We start from the raw sequence: 14,983 nt of genomic DNA, 5'->3' as shown, positions 1-14,983 counted from the left end.
AAAAAAAAAAAAAAAAAAAAAAAAAAAAAAAAAAAAAAAAAAAAAAAAAAAAAAAAAAAAAAAAAAAAAAACAAACCAACAACAACAACCCAATCATTCTCACATTGTTCAAATTTTATGTCAATTCATCACATAAAATGATTTTGTTTTGAGATAGGCTATCACCTGTTTCAGACTGATCTTGAACCTGCTATGTGGCCAGAGGCTGTTGAACTCCTGGTCATACTGCCTCTACTTTCTAAGTGTTGATGTTACATTTGTGGACCACCAAGTCTGGTGTATACAGTGTTAGGGCTCTAACCCAGGGCATCATGCTGGCTAGGCTAGGCCAGCATTTTACTAACTGGGACACATTCCCAGTACCACATAAAAATAATTTTTTGTATGTGGGTAGAAAAAAAAAGCCCCTTCAATAAGAAGCCTGTGGATAAATTTAGTTATATATATATATGCACAAAGATCAGTGTGTTATAATATCTACACACTTCCTAGTTTTCCCATCCTTCGTTCATGTTATGTGGTTGAGAGGGGGAGTTACGAAATCTACTATATGAAAAGGCCAGTGCTGCATGCATAGAAGACGGAGGTCAAATTTATTTTGCGAACGTCTAGATCCCTGAGTTGGTCTCAGGAGTGGTCCAGGGTCTCCAAAGATCTAGCCAGGCTTCTGCGCTTAGGAAACTCATAGGGTGCTGTAGGACAACTGTCACAGCCTTCGTCAGCTTCTCAAAGCGGGTGTGAAACAGAACTGCACCCTGACAACCATTGCTAGTGACTTCCCTAACTATGTCATAGAGAATGGTGGCTCCCGTGGGGCCATGATGCAAACATTTATGAAAGTTAATTTGTGTTTTTAATTTATTTTAAATGATATATAAAAACGTGAAATTATGTATTAATGGAGTATTATTGATGTTTAGTTTCTGCATATATTACACAATGTTTAAATCAGATTACCGCATCTTTCTCTTCAAACATATTTTTAAAATATGTTTTAGAACCTTTTTTCTTCTAGATTTTTGAATGTTCAGTACATTCCTTATTACTGCTGACTGTCAAACAGCACATCAGGATGTCTTGTTCCTGTCTAACTATAACATAGTGTCTGCTGGTGGGAAATGTTTTTAATTCTATGACTCTTCAATTATGTTGAAAATTTCTCCCCCCCCCATTTCTTTTCCCCCTCCTCTCTTCTTCCTCTTCTTCTTCTTCTTCTTCTTCTTCTTCTTCTTCTTCTTCTTCTTCTTCTTCTTCTTCTTTTCTCTCTCTCTCTCTCTCTCTCTCTCTCTCTCTCTGAGACAGGATTTCTCTGTGTAGCCCTGGCTGTCCTGGAACTAACTCTGTAGACCAGGCTGATCTCAAACTCAGAGATCTTCCTGCCTCTGCCTCCGAGTTCTGGGATTAAAGATGTGTGCCACCCAGCAAGGCTGTTGTATTTTCTTTTGAAAGAACAGCTAGTGATTTAGGGTATATGAGCTGGTGGGCTAAATTTCCCATATTGAAAAACAAACAAACAACATCAGTTCACCTCGCCGTAACTACAACAAAAAAGTGCTCTTCTTACGTTTTTGACAAGCTGCCAGGTGATGCCTCTACTGGCCTGTGAGTAGCTGTGTAGCAATATTCTAGGCCAAATCCACACAAAATAAAGGATTGGAAAATTCTGCAAATGACTGGCTGACAGGGTATGTTTGGATGTTTCACCGGCTTTGGCAATATTGAGTTATAAACTCCACAGAATCCTGTATCTGGCATTTATCTATCTATCTATCTATCTATCTATCTATCTATCTATCTATCTATCTATCTATGTATCTATCTATGTATCTATCTATGTATCTATCTATGTATGTATCTATCTATGTATCTATGTATCTATGTATCTATCTATCTATCTATCTATCTATCTATCTATCTATCTATCACTTTGAAGATTGTGGGCTTTAAGAATCCGAGCAACAGTTTTACTTTTCCTTACTTCTTTACTTGTTAATTTAATTTAATCTAATTTAATTTAATGATTAGGCAACCACTAAATGCAAAGTTGCCCCTTCCCTTAAAGAAGGGCTTAAGCTTGGACTTTCTAATCATCTTTACTTATCCGTCTTTTGAGTCCCATTTCTTCCCATTCTTATTTTACCTGACTAGTACGTTTCACATGGCAATGCATGTCAATAAGAGGGGCCGAGGAACAAAAAAAGGTTCACGGCAAAAAAAGATCCATTTATGACTTAACAAGATATAAGTAGATATTCTCATAAAAGTTAATGAAGTAACCATGGTAATTAAGCATTTTTCTTTCTTGAGATACAAAGGGCCATGCGGAGAACTTTGCATAGATAGGTGTGGGCAGATTTGGCAAAAAGAAATATAAGACACCAGTTAAATTCGAAGTTCAGGTAATAATATTTTAGTATAATTGAGCATATTTATATAGTGCTAATAAATGATTCAAGAATTATGTACCATACTGTGTATTACAAATATACTTAAAATTTATCTGAACTTCAAATATAAGTGGGCATCCATGTGTATTGTCAGCAACCTTCCTTATATGTCTACTAAATCTACACTTTGATAGCTTTCTGAATATACTTTTTTTTCAGTTTATTTATTTATTTATTTATTTTTTACTTTCACATCATTTAACACTATCACTGCCTTGTATTAGGGTTATACACTTGAGATTTAGCTCAGGGTGCCTTCTCATGGCAAATTTGACCACAGTTCTACCTGAGACTTCTTCACAACTGTTGAGAAACAGTCTTAATTTCTCAGTCTTGCTTTCAGACTTTAGAGATTAAATGTTTTCTTCTCCAGGCATCTGTTAGTGTAGAGATGGGAGGTGGATGGAGGTCAGCATCTCTCTCACCTTCGGCTTTGGCCAGTGCTAACTGGTCCTAAGTTAAGGACCACCTAACACAATTTTAACTCTCAGATTCTTTGAAAAAGAATGGGTTAGGACCCAAATCAAGCTTCCAAATACCTAGTATGCAATAACTTTTGTGTGTGTGTGTGTATGTGTGTGTGTGTGCCAACCTATGCTTCCTTTACTAGAAAACAGTTGGTGAGTTTTTATCATAAGAACTTAAAGAATAAATTAGTCAAGAGGCACAACCAGTGGATGAAACTACACTCTCCCAAAGATGAATAAAGGATCAAAACCGTCTGGAGATTTGTTCTGTAAAGAGCATTGCAGATGTGACCACTGCATATAGCTTTTGGCTTTTTTTTTTTCCTTTTTTTTTTTGTGGAGAAACCCTCAAACTTCTGCTATTGCCTTTAGTCACTCTCACATATTTTAAAAATACCTCAGACCAAACACGTCTGTTATCCACTTTAGGCAACCCCCTCTTATTTTTATTTTTATTTTTTTTTTGCCAAAAAACATATTTAACTCTAATATCTCCTTATTTTAGGTCTGTATGATTTAAAAGCTAGAGAAATTTTAGCCTGAACATTTAATTTCCATAATCTGTGAATTTTAAAACAGGGATTTGTAAAGATAATTGATGTCTGAGCCACCTTTAAAGTTTGCCTGTCTTAGCCTTCCTTTAGAAACTGCGATTCAGTGGATTTGGTGTGGGTCCCAGACTCTCCATTTGTAACAGATGGCCTGGATGATGATTCTAGTCTATGGCTTTGCTGTATACGCACTACGAACCAAAATGCAGTCCCCATGTCTACGTCTCTGTCTCTCTCTCTCTGCTCTTTCTGTCTCTGTCTTCTCTCTCCATCCCTCTCTCCCTCTCCTTTCTCTGACAAGGTCTCATATTACTAGCTGGAGCTGGCCATGGACTCTCATCCTTTTCCTCCACTTTACAAGTTCTGGAGTTAACAGTGTTACAGACCAGTAATTGTGATAATTTCTTATGGTATTGAAAGTTTATAAAATAGATGGAAAGAAAGAAAATCCTTGTAATAAATATACAAGACTCTCAAAGTTAGCTCATCTTTTTTTTTTTTTTATTACTGAACTCTCTGTTGGAATAGACGTATGAAATGATTCTAAAAATAGTAGGCCTGTAGGTGTTTAGCTGCCTATGTATCTTTGAATATTCTATGGACGTGTGCAGACATTTCCCAATCCGAGAAAGAGGAAGATGTCTTGACGGTGGCAAGGAAAAGTTCTTACACAATGGAACAATATGCTAAAGCTATTTTTAACGTTTTATTGTGCCATTGCTACTACATTGTTTTCGCATTATAGTGAAATTCTTCCTAGAACACAATTTAAGACCAGTGGGGCACCCTGTGTTCAATCTGAAACTTATTTTTTTCACTAATGTTGTTACTAGCTCTTAGTTAGGGCAAGTTTGCCTGTAAGATGCGATGTGCTGACTGGAGCAGATCAAGACCATCTTTTGAATACTTTCCCAAAGGGCAATAAAATAATCAGTTTCAGAAATAATCATTAACTAAGATTTTTGTATAATGAAAAGGACAATATTCAAATTAGTTTCTCATCTTCAAACGATATAAATAATATCCAAGCATGTCGAAAAAAAAGTAACTTGTATTACAGTCATTTTATGATAAGAAATTTTAACTATATTTCTGCTCTGGAGAGAGATGTCAAATATAATGAAATATGATGTGTCTATTAAAAGCGAGTAGATTATGTGGACGAGCTAACACTGAAGCTGACAATAAGGGAAAGGTGACATACATACATACACACCCCAAACAGTATTGGGCTTCCTAAAGGTGGAGGAGAAAGGATGGGAATTATAGTAGTTTAGTAGGAAATGATCAAGATGATTACCATTCAGAAAATGTAGTCAGTGAAATAAAGGGCATACTTAAAAATATATGCCTAAATTACTTTATAAATACCCAGTTGGAAAGAAAGTAAAAATTAACAGATGAAAATTCATGCCAACACAAGGTATAGTAAAAAAAACAAAAAAACAAAACAAAGAAGAGCACAGCAATTAATCTGTAATGGAAGAAGGAATACTATGGGTTACATTGTGAGCCTCGGCTTTTCAGTTTTTAGCCAGGGAGGTCGGCCTTTTGGAGACCCTGATTTGTTGCCATCTGTATGGCCCACAGTAATTGCATTAGAGTCCTGTTTTTAAAAATTAGCCTTAAAATAGTGATTTGAGAAAAATATTTATTTTCAACCTGGTTCAGGTTGGGTGTGGTAGCCCATAGCTGGAATCTCTGCACTTGGGAGGAGGAATCCTCTCAGGAAGGGTCCACTGTTGGCGAGTTTCTGGCCAGCCTGGGCTACATAGTAAGAGCTGGTCTCAAAGAACCGAGGCCTTGCATTCAGCGTGGAGATAAACACTTGCCTCACACGACTTAAGGTGAGTGAAGGATCCTATTTCCTGCGGGTAACAGTACAACTGCTACATTTATCATGATTTTATGCCATCCAGGACAGACCTGAACAAACCAGACACAGGGGAGACACTGGACAGGATGGCTCTCTGTGCTGCATATTTTCTGATAGAGTCTAACTTTCTAATAGACTACTGCATTTTTATTTTTATCCTCTTTGCATAGTCAGAACTGGTGCAAGAATCGAGACCATAAACCTCAATGTCTTCTGCAGAAGAGCCTTCAGCCAAGCAGCGACTTACGCACGTGGGTAGGAGTGACACAACACTGTTTAAAGATTAGCATGGTAGAAAAGTGTAACTCAGCCTCAGAGGTGGGTAACCAAGCAACCAACCAACCAACCAAACAAACAAACAAACAAACAAACAAACAAAAAACCGTAAGGTATGGTGGATGCTGATCCCCAAAAGGACTATGGCCCCACATTGGTGCTAGTACAAGTGTACAGTTCTTGATGTAGAATATTGAGCTAAATGTGGAGGGAGAACAGTGTCAAGGAATCTTGGGAATCTGTGTTTTTAGTAAATTCTGCCTTTTCCCCATGGCACTGTCACGCAACCAGCTAAAAGAAAACCAGTGGCTCAGCACTGGGACCAACTGGGGAGTACTGGGAAGGACTGGGAAACACTGAGATGAGACACTCTTATAAGAGATGAACATCAGTAAAGGACTTAACTTGGATTTAGAACATTTATTACATCTTGATGAACCTCAGTCTCTGTATGGAAACTCATTTCTAAGTGATTCTCCCAGCAGTTGGTAGGGCTCTTTCATGCCCACTGAACTGTGACTCTGAGCTTTGTCTGTCATGACTTCCTGAGACAACCTCTAGTGGAGGAGCTGATATACTATGAAAGCAGCTAACTTCAAGAGAAGATGAAGTACATATTTATTCCACAGACATTCTTCTTTAGGGCTAATTATTCATGGAACCAAGAATTTGTGTTTGCATATACAAATATTTATGTATATTTATCATGTGGGGGACACCAATGATCAACAAATTAGAAAAATCTATGACTACACACTGGCTTTTACTATTAAAAAAATAAAATAAAAAAGCGTGTTATCTCCCAATGAACATCGTTATGAGAGAGCTTCAAAAGCATGGCTTAGTCCCACCTCTGCCTTGTGAACCTCCATTTTCTTTAATATTCTTCCTCCCCAGAGGATAGAGGTTTCCAGGCCAGTAGAATCTAATTTCTTGGCCACTAACTTTAGTCATTATGTGCTCATGCTGTGTATATGCCTAGATGTATATTCTAATACTCAGTAGTGCTTGATCATAGTGTCTGGCACAAAAGAGGGACTCAAGAAGCTTTTTTTTTTTTTTTTTTTTTTTTGATCTGAGGAGATGACTCAGTAGGTATGAAGACCTGAGTTCAGATCTCCAAGAACCTTTGGACAGCACAGGCTCAATAGCACAGTGTCAGCTCTCCTACTGTGAGGTGAGAGGCGGAGACGGGAGGGTTTGTAGAGGCTTGTGTGCCCTAGCTAGTGTGGTGGGTGCGGAGGTGAACACCAAGAGATACTGCCTCAAATAAGGTGGAAGCCAAGGAGTAAGACCCAAGGTGGCCCTCTGACCTTCCGACCTTTCTACAAGGGAGAGGTAGTACTCACAAGAAACTGCCAGCATACATGGGCACACGTTTTAAAATTTGCGTAAGTACAAAAAAGGAAGGGAAGGTAAATAACAAAGGCAGAGATGTTGCTGACTTTAATGAGGATAACGAAGTTTTCTCCTCTTGGGCACCACTTAATAAGCTTCTGTTGGTAAACGTATGTATCTCCCAAAGGAAATGGGTTGGAGCACATGGCTCTCCCTGGCCTTTGAGAAGACAAGACAGCAGAATGACTTCCAGAACTGACGCACTCACCTTGCTTTAGACAGAGGCTTTCATTGACCAGTTTCCCCTCCTTGTTGAAGTCTAATTTCATCCAGCTGTCGAGGTATTTACTGATTTTCCTGACCACTACTTTACGGTTTTGTTTCTTGAGAAAGAGAGAGGTATTTTCCACCTCAAGGAAACCTTCTTGATCATGGCAGGTCCATCGGGGTGCCTGGGCACAGGGAGTGGCGACTGCTGGTTGGAAGGGGCCCCTTGAGGAGTTGGAGATGCCCAGGCACAGTCCAGATTTAACATGGAAGAACTTCCCGTTCTCAGTTGACAGCCACTGTTGGTTCTGGCTGGTACCATCGCACGAGCCCATGATCACTTTCTGATTTATGGAGAGGCATTGCTGTTTACGTACATGGACTATCTGGAACCCCTCTGGAAGATGAAAGACTTATGAAGTACTGTGTAAGGGCCATTAAATAGCGAAATCAGCCAAATTAAAAATGCCAGTTTTACTTATACTTTAATCTTTCTAGCACTGCAAGTGAATTCTCTTGGCTTAGCTCACGTGACCTAAAATCCTAAGGCGAAGAGATAAGCAGATAATTCCCCAAACCCAACCCACCAACCGAAAACATCTTCCCAAACTCAACCAATCAAGCAAGTAATCAAGCCACCAAAAACACTCTCCCAAATCAACCAGTCAACCCGCCAATAAAATAAGTCAGAAACAATAACACCAGAAACAATAACAAAATGGATATCTTCAGGGTGACAACGGAAAATGTCAAAACATTGTATGTAGCGCTCCCCTGCTAAACTTTTGTATGATTTAGTAGGAATATTATCCCCCACTGGAAAAATGAAAGGAATCTTGGAAGAGAAACAAAGTCATCCAAAGATTATGGCTTTTCATTGGATGAGGAAGGACAAAAACAGAGAGTGGCGTGTGCATTATCAAAATCAATTCAGTATACAGTTTTGTCCCTTTAGCCCTCTGGTCCTCTTTATATCATAGCCTCGTTCCACTATGTAAAAGGGAGACAGGCCTCCTTCTCAGTCACAGCTCACAGAGTAAGTCAGTATTTGTTTACAAGTTGTACAGTCTGAATAAACACTTTTAAAATTGGGTCCTTTTATTAGAAGACAGAAATACAAGGGAGTCCCCCATTTTCCAAGCACAACCTTTGCTGGCAGTGAACAACCAAAGTACTGATCAACAGAGGCTGAGCTCCTGCACTCCTGCAGAGAAGCGTTGATTCTGTGACAATGTTTATAGTTTTCCACCAAATATGAGCACATTAAAAAAAAAGTCAGCACTTCTTGAAGACTAAATGCCCAAATTTTAAACATTCACAAATAAAATATCCATTCTCAGTAATAATTTTCAATGAGTTTTAACCTAAACTACCTAGTTTTCTCATGGAAATATTCAATCCTTCCAAATGACAACTTCCAAGTAAAACATATTTCTTTACTCTCTTCAATCACATTCCTTATGAATATATTTTTCTTCAACATGAAAGAAAGTAAAACTATAACCTGACTGGGGGAAAAAAAAAACAGAGAATGCTATAGACTGTTAAATAAACTGTTACATATAAACAATAAAAGATGTCTGTCCAGGGTTCCTTACTCTGAGGCCCATCTTTTTAGAGGCTGACTTGTGCCAGGCACTTGGTAAGCACTTATTTTCTTCCAGAGTGAAATCTCAGGAGTGTGGCCAGAGCTGTCTCCTTTTATCCACCCCGCTATTCATCGTCTTTGGCTACACCGCTGTGGAGACCTAGCTCCAATTCTGACTTATTTCAGAGACTTTTCCCAAGGCTACCAGCCTCCTCGGCTAACTCTGAGAGAGATGTCTCAGGAAACAGAGGAAGACCCACTCACCCAAGCTCCTGAGGACCAGGCAGGTTAGAATCGTCACGTAAAATTCAGCCTCCATTTTCCACTTAACAACGGTTCATGCTTCGCTTGGGAGAAAAAAATTCTCCCAGATAAGAGAGGCAAAGAGTAGGAAGGAAATGTGCTTCATGGAGAGGGGAAAAGTCAGTGACACACTTCCTCCAATTGAATTGTTTGGGGGGAAGTTTTACACCAATGTCCTTTTGTCTGTTTCCTTAGAAAGACGGGATAATGATCATGTCTTTTTAAAATGTAGAGCCAGCCACCAGGAGCCAGAATAACCCCAGAAGTCTTCCCCCTGCCATCCCTTTGGCACATGACTGACTTATAAACTCAAAATGGAGAGAGAGAATTGTAATGTTAGATAACTGAGTCTTCCTGCATCACGCTTCTTTTCAGGTGATGTGATTCTGCCGTGTCATTTATGGGGTCTGTGACAAGTGATGTAAAGACATAAACATGCACTGTTTGTATGATGAAATGCTGGCGTCTATAAGGAAAGCCACACGATAATGGTGCTTCTAGATCATCATCACACAAGTGATTACAGGATCACATTTGGAGAGAGTCATCCCCCCCCCCCCCAGGAGAAGGAAAAGACTGAAATCAAAGCCACCATATCCCCCACTTCAGTTTACCCGTATGATGATCTTTTTCAAATGGAGGTAAGAAAAGAATATTCTTCACTCAGTATTTAGTGTTAAGAGTCATTTATTGGTAGTACGAAAGAAAGTCAATTTTGTTGCAATGAAAATTCATGTATGAGCAGAACATCTCATGTTGCTGAGTGTAGTTATTTTGCCTTCATTTGTCTCTTGAGGAACAAAACCTTTTAGAAATGTAGGGACGTGCACGACAGAGTCCTCAGAAGAACTTTGGGAACAAAACAGGTTGGAGCATCCCCAAAGGGCACCTGCCTTTTATTGGGAGAGGGAATCCTGGTAGACGGCATATTCAAAAATCCCTTTAGTAAAAGAGAGATGAACATTTAAAATTATCAATACTTTATAGTTCTATAAATTTGTTTATCCCCCTTTAAAGTAAAACAAGTCACAATGTAGAAATATAGTGGCTCGAGTTACGGAACAGGAGCCACTCTATGCCTAATAATAGAATATATATGTATATATATATATATTCACACACACACATATATATCCAATGACAATCATTGTGCTCTGTAATTGATCCATAGAAGGTACTATAAATACACATTTAATAGATATAATCCAGACACATTTTCATATAAAATAGTTACTGTATTTGATTTTTTTTTTCAAAAACAAAAAACATATTTGTTAAAAATTCGTTATCGATCACTTGCAACTTTAGCAGCAAGATTCTGGTAACTGAGATAGGTAATAGCACTTAAAACAGGAACAGTTGAACAGCTGACAGTCCAGTCACAAGACAGGCCTTATGAACAGTAGAGCATCTAAACACGTGATGACGATGTCTTCAGCAGCACTGTCACCACGATCAACAGTCACTGATGATTACGTACATAGATTCTGTGTGGCAGAGTCAACACAGACAAAACAAAAGCCTCCTTAGGCTGTGTGAGAAACTGTCATAGCCCCATCAGCATCGGACCTCTGAGACAGTTTGGGGGATGCCTACAAATGCATTCCTATACACAAAAGGCCGGCAATCTTTTCTGTTGCCTGGTCTTCCACAATCCATGCCTCGGGCTGGCTTTAGGGCCTCCTCATCCATTGCGGGAAGCTCCTTCTAGGAGCCTCCGGTAGGTAATTTGGTTTATAATCCATGAGAGGTTGACGCTCTGGTAAATCTTCAGAGTCACTGGACAGTTTCTGGTGGAAGTCTGCTCTCGAACAGGCACAGCGCATGGTGCACGAATTCATACTGCTCACTGGTTTGGACCATGCCACCCCTGCATGGAAGAGATCAAAAGATAACGTAGTTTGGACGACCCTTTATAATACTGTAACCTTAGCATGACAGTAGAACTAGAGTGAAGATGTCAGATCATGACACATTACTCATAGGTTAGTGATAATGAGGCTGCTGTGAAGAAGCCGTTGACAGTTGTAACTATGCACGTTCCCTAAGAACGCATAACACATGTTAAACAATTTGCTGATAGCGTTGGACTTACTCTACCTCTTAGTGTTACTTAGCGTTTTAGTAGCTACTGGGGAACTTCAATCTTAATAGCTGACTGGGGAACTGTGTGCCGTGTCAGGACAGGAGTGATTACACACAAGTCATAGTTGCTGGACCCCTGGACTGCATCATCTTCCCTGTGCTTTCACTGGCTCCTGGTGGCTTGGGGAGAAGCAGGGAGGGCTGAGCATGTAGCGTATCATCTAGTGGTGTGGTGGGCTATGCTCTCCAGGCTTTTACATGCATACTTTAGGACGTTCACACAACAGAGTTGTCTAATGATACATTTTCTAGAACATGGCTCACTCTTTATAAATATCTGTGCATATATATAGTCACATACACACACATATGTGTGTATATGTATATATACATACTTACATATATATACATACATACAAACACACATGTATATAATGCCATGGACCTGGTTATTTATTTTAGTGTTTTGAGACACAATCTTCTATAGCTTAGGGCACTATTGAACTCACTCTGTGAGAGAGGATGACTTTGAACCTTGATCCCCCTGCCTCCTGGAAGTGTTTTTACCTGTGTACTGTTACTAGCACTGTGATAAAGCCTTACAGATGAATGCCTGGACTCTGGAATGAGTCAGGTAATCCAGCACAAATACCTCTTGTTCTAATTTTTAACTGTGTGATTTACACAAATTCCTTGAGAGCATTTAGTCTCATTTCCATATTCTGTTAAAACAAGACAGTGACTGTGTTTCAAAGTTATGAGCACTAAGTAAATTCAGGGGAACCGGAGTCCTAGTCCTAGTTCACTGGAGCTGTATCCATCTTCTGTTGAAATGCATTATGGGTTTGGCTTAAAAGTGATGTAAATAGGTTAACAAAATGCAGCTGAGCTGTGATCCATTGCTCTTCCTACGAGTCAAAGATCTACTGTAAAGTGGTTTGTTTAAGGCTATTTGGGCACCAAACAGCCTTTGGGTGTGCTAGACATCAAAACACAATAGTGGGTGGGTCTTTTAACTGCCTGGAAACTGGGAATTGGCTCTTGCTTTTCCTCTTCATTGGGACCATTGTCATCACCAGCTGACATAGATCAGTGGAAGGCAGCTGCTCTGTGAGAAAAATGATGACTTCTCATTATACATCTCTCTCTCTATATATATATACAATGCTTTTATCACATTTTTTTTCCGAAGGTGATGGTTCTTCAGCTTCATAAAACTGTCAGACACTAATAAAAAAAAAAAGCTACCTGCTTTTCATTTCACAGAATAAGAGCATCAGGATAGCAATTATCTGAATCCCTGTAATCTCCCTGTAACTCTTCAGCCATGCAATGAATCCTATTTTAGTTTCAGTCTTTGTTTTAGCTAGTTTTATTTTTTTTTTTTTATTTTTGTAGCTGTGGTTGGTACTTTTCAAAATAATTTTCAGATCACGTAGGCACTTTCAACTTCAAAGTGTGGTGAGTTGTTCTCCCGTCACATGACTTCTCGTTAACAGTAACTGAAACTAGCCTTTTCTGTATGCTTACTAAGCAGGTTAAGCTACAGAAGCAGCGAGAATACATCCTCTGAGCTAAACAGTGACTCCTCAGGCAGGCTTGGCATGGTGCCAAAACCACGTATTCGGCAAGAAATAGAGAGGTAACCTCAGTTTTCTGTGGTAGCAACTTCTTTGCAGAAATATTACCACAGTCTTTTCCCCTAGAACTGCATGTTTTGTTTCCCAAGCATTGACTGGTCAGAAGGTGACAACAGAAATGGCAGCTGAGGAGTCAGGTTCTTTTTCTAGTTGTGTGATGACGCCTTGGAACATTAAAAAAAAAAAAACATAGCAGGTGATCAGAAGAGGCTAGTCTGGACCGCAAGGTTTGGGAGATGCGGCCACAGTAAATATTAGGGCACAGAGAAGCACCTCCTTGCCTTTGACATTCTCTCAGAGGATCGATATTCCTGCATCAAGCTGTATGTAGAACGCTTGAGTACGATGCCTCTCGTGGCCTCTGGTCCGTGAACTTTCTCTTACCATTTACCTCACCTCTGGGCAAGATGTCCCCTTTCTTGGCTGTTCTGTTACAGTGTGACATTTGCATGTCCAGTTGGTGGACCAAAGGCGTCACAGCTGAGGCCTTGGTGACTGTTTGAGAAGTGGCTGGGCAGAATGTGATCCTGGTTGGAACAGCTTCGCTGTGACTGAGATCTGTTGGCCATAACAGAGTCAGCTAACTAAGCCAAGGTTGCCACAGCCAGTGAAGGTGGGAGACATGGGCGCACACAGCACACTGTGGCAAAACTCCCGTGGGTCTGAAAGCTTCCGAAAGACGCAGGGAAAGTGTTGTTATTTCCCATTTCTTTTGGAAAATAAGAACAAGAGGAGCAGCATCCAAGGAGCCTCAGAGATTGTTCATTGAAATGACTGGCAAAAGCTTGTTTGTCTATAGGCTGGGCAGTCAGCCAACCTCTGGAATGCTCGTGGCAGAGATACCTTTAGAGACAGGCTTCCGAAGGCATCCAAATCTCTCTCTCTCTCTCTCTCTCTCTCTCTCTCTCTCTCTCTCTCTCTAACATCCTCACCCTCCTATTGGCCAACTGAAATAACCCCAGTAGGTCTCACGATTCTCCTTGTAGTCACACAGTAGTTCTCTAAATGATGAAAACAACCATCAAAGTCCCATAATCTTTCTTCTCTAGACTAAACATCCTGTGGTTACTCAACATCTCCGTGAGGCCTGTTTTCCCTGTCACTCACCGACGGTCTCCTACTGCTACCAGATATTTGATGAAATAGAACCTTCCTGCAGCGTTGTATGTGTTCCCGATGGGATCTTGTCAGCAAGCATATTTTCTCCCTTAGCGCCTCATTGTAGAGCACTGAAGTTCCATGCGCAGGTTCCTCAGGAGGTGAGGACACATGGTAGTTGATACTCAGCAAGCATCTTAGAAGCAGTTGGGTTAATTAAAAGACAGCAGGACTTTTTTTAAAACCTGAAAATTACAGGGTTGTTTTTTTTTTTTTCCACCCTGGATTCGAGCTATTGTAATTTTGAAATTACACACAGGATCTTACATTTGTTCCCATTAATTTTAACTTGTTAATTCTTTATTTGAACAGAATGTTCTTTCGCACTAAATCACTATTTCTGACATTCAATAGATTAGTCTTCCATTTCTCATTTCCAGTATTGAACCTTCCAGGCACTTAACAAGCATGTCTTGCATCTCACCTACGTCATTTATTCAAAACAAGACAAAACAAAAAAGTAGAAAAAAGTCAGGACCAAACTAAGATGACGTCTTTATGATGAGTAATTTGATAAGATATGCATTAGTCAATCTCTTCTTAAAAATTTTTCCAGCTAAGTTGTAGGCTTTTAAGGTCCCACATGTCATTACTTTACATACATGCTACAGTGAAAAATACTTAGCAGCTCCTAAATTAAATAGGCACTTAACTAGTTCTAGGTCAGTCTATCAAGCAAATAATCCAGGACATGACACTTTTATATTATGTAAAAAAGAGATAAACCATGGGCTAAAACAAAGCAAAGACTTTCCCAAAATGCTTTCATTAGATGTTGGCTCAAATTTAAGAACTCATCTTGGGAAATATTTAATAAATATTTCACAGAATACATTGATATACTAGAGATTCCATTGACCTTTGTAAGAACTTAAAACCTAGGGGTACCCTTCAGGAACATTTTTCTTTTGTAAGCTGGTAATATGAAACAAAACACAAAACAAACCCAGGAAGCTAGTAGACTATACAAAATATTTTTATGGAATA

At 39.4% G+C, this 14,983-nt stretch overlaps 2 protein-coding genes across 7 annotated transcripts in view; both read right to left on the bottom strand.

The window, feature by feature from the left end:
- Ptprb (protein tyrosine phosphatase receptor type B) overlaps nt 1-9,129 on the bottom strand; it is a 107,786-nt gene extending 98,657 nt beyond the window's left edge. Inside the window, exons 1-2 of the mRNA XM_055625993.1 lie at nt 9,075-9,129; nt 7,224-7,619 (exon numbers count right to left, since the gene is read on the bottom strand). Coding sequence (XP_055481968.1) covers nt 7,224-7,619; nt 9,075-9,129 — 451 coding nt within the window. The remainder of the gene's footprint in view (nt 1-7,223; nt 7,620-9,074) is intronic.
- A 653-nt stretch (nt 9,130-9,782) lies between these two features.
- Ptprr (protein tyrosine phosphatase receptor type R) overlaps nt 9,783-14,983 on the bottom strand; it is a 263,312-nt gene continuing 258,111 nt past the window's right edge. For all 6 annotated transcript variants that reach the window (XM_055626072.1, XM_055626074.1, XM_055626076.1 and 3 more), the window contains one exon: nt 9,783-10,983. In XM_055626072.1, the coding sequence (XP_055482047.1) occupies nt 10,890-10,983 (94 nt within the window). In that variant the 3' untranslated portion in view covers nt 9,783-10,889. The remainder of the gene's footprint in view (nt 10,984-14,983) is intronic.

Source organism: Psammomys obesus, unplaced genomic scaffold (assembly GCF_907164565.1).
Source record: "Psammomys obesus unplaced genomic scaffold, mPsaObe1.curated_primary_1811, whole genome shotgun sequence".
Classification (NCBI taxonomy): domain Eukaryota; kingdom Metazoa; phylum Chordata; class Mammalia; order Rodentia; family Muridae; genus Psammomys; species Psammomys obesus.
Note: the sequence above shows the minus strand (reverse complement) of the source record. Positions and strands in the feature narration are given on the sequence as shown.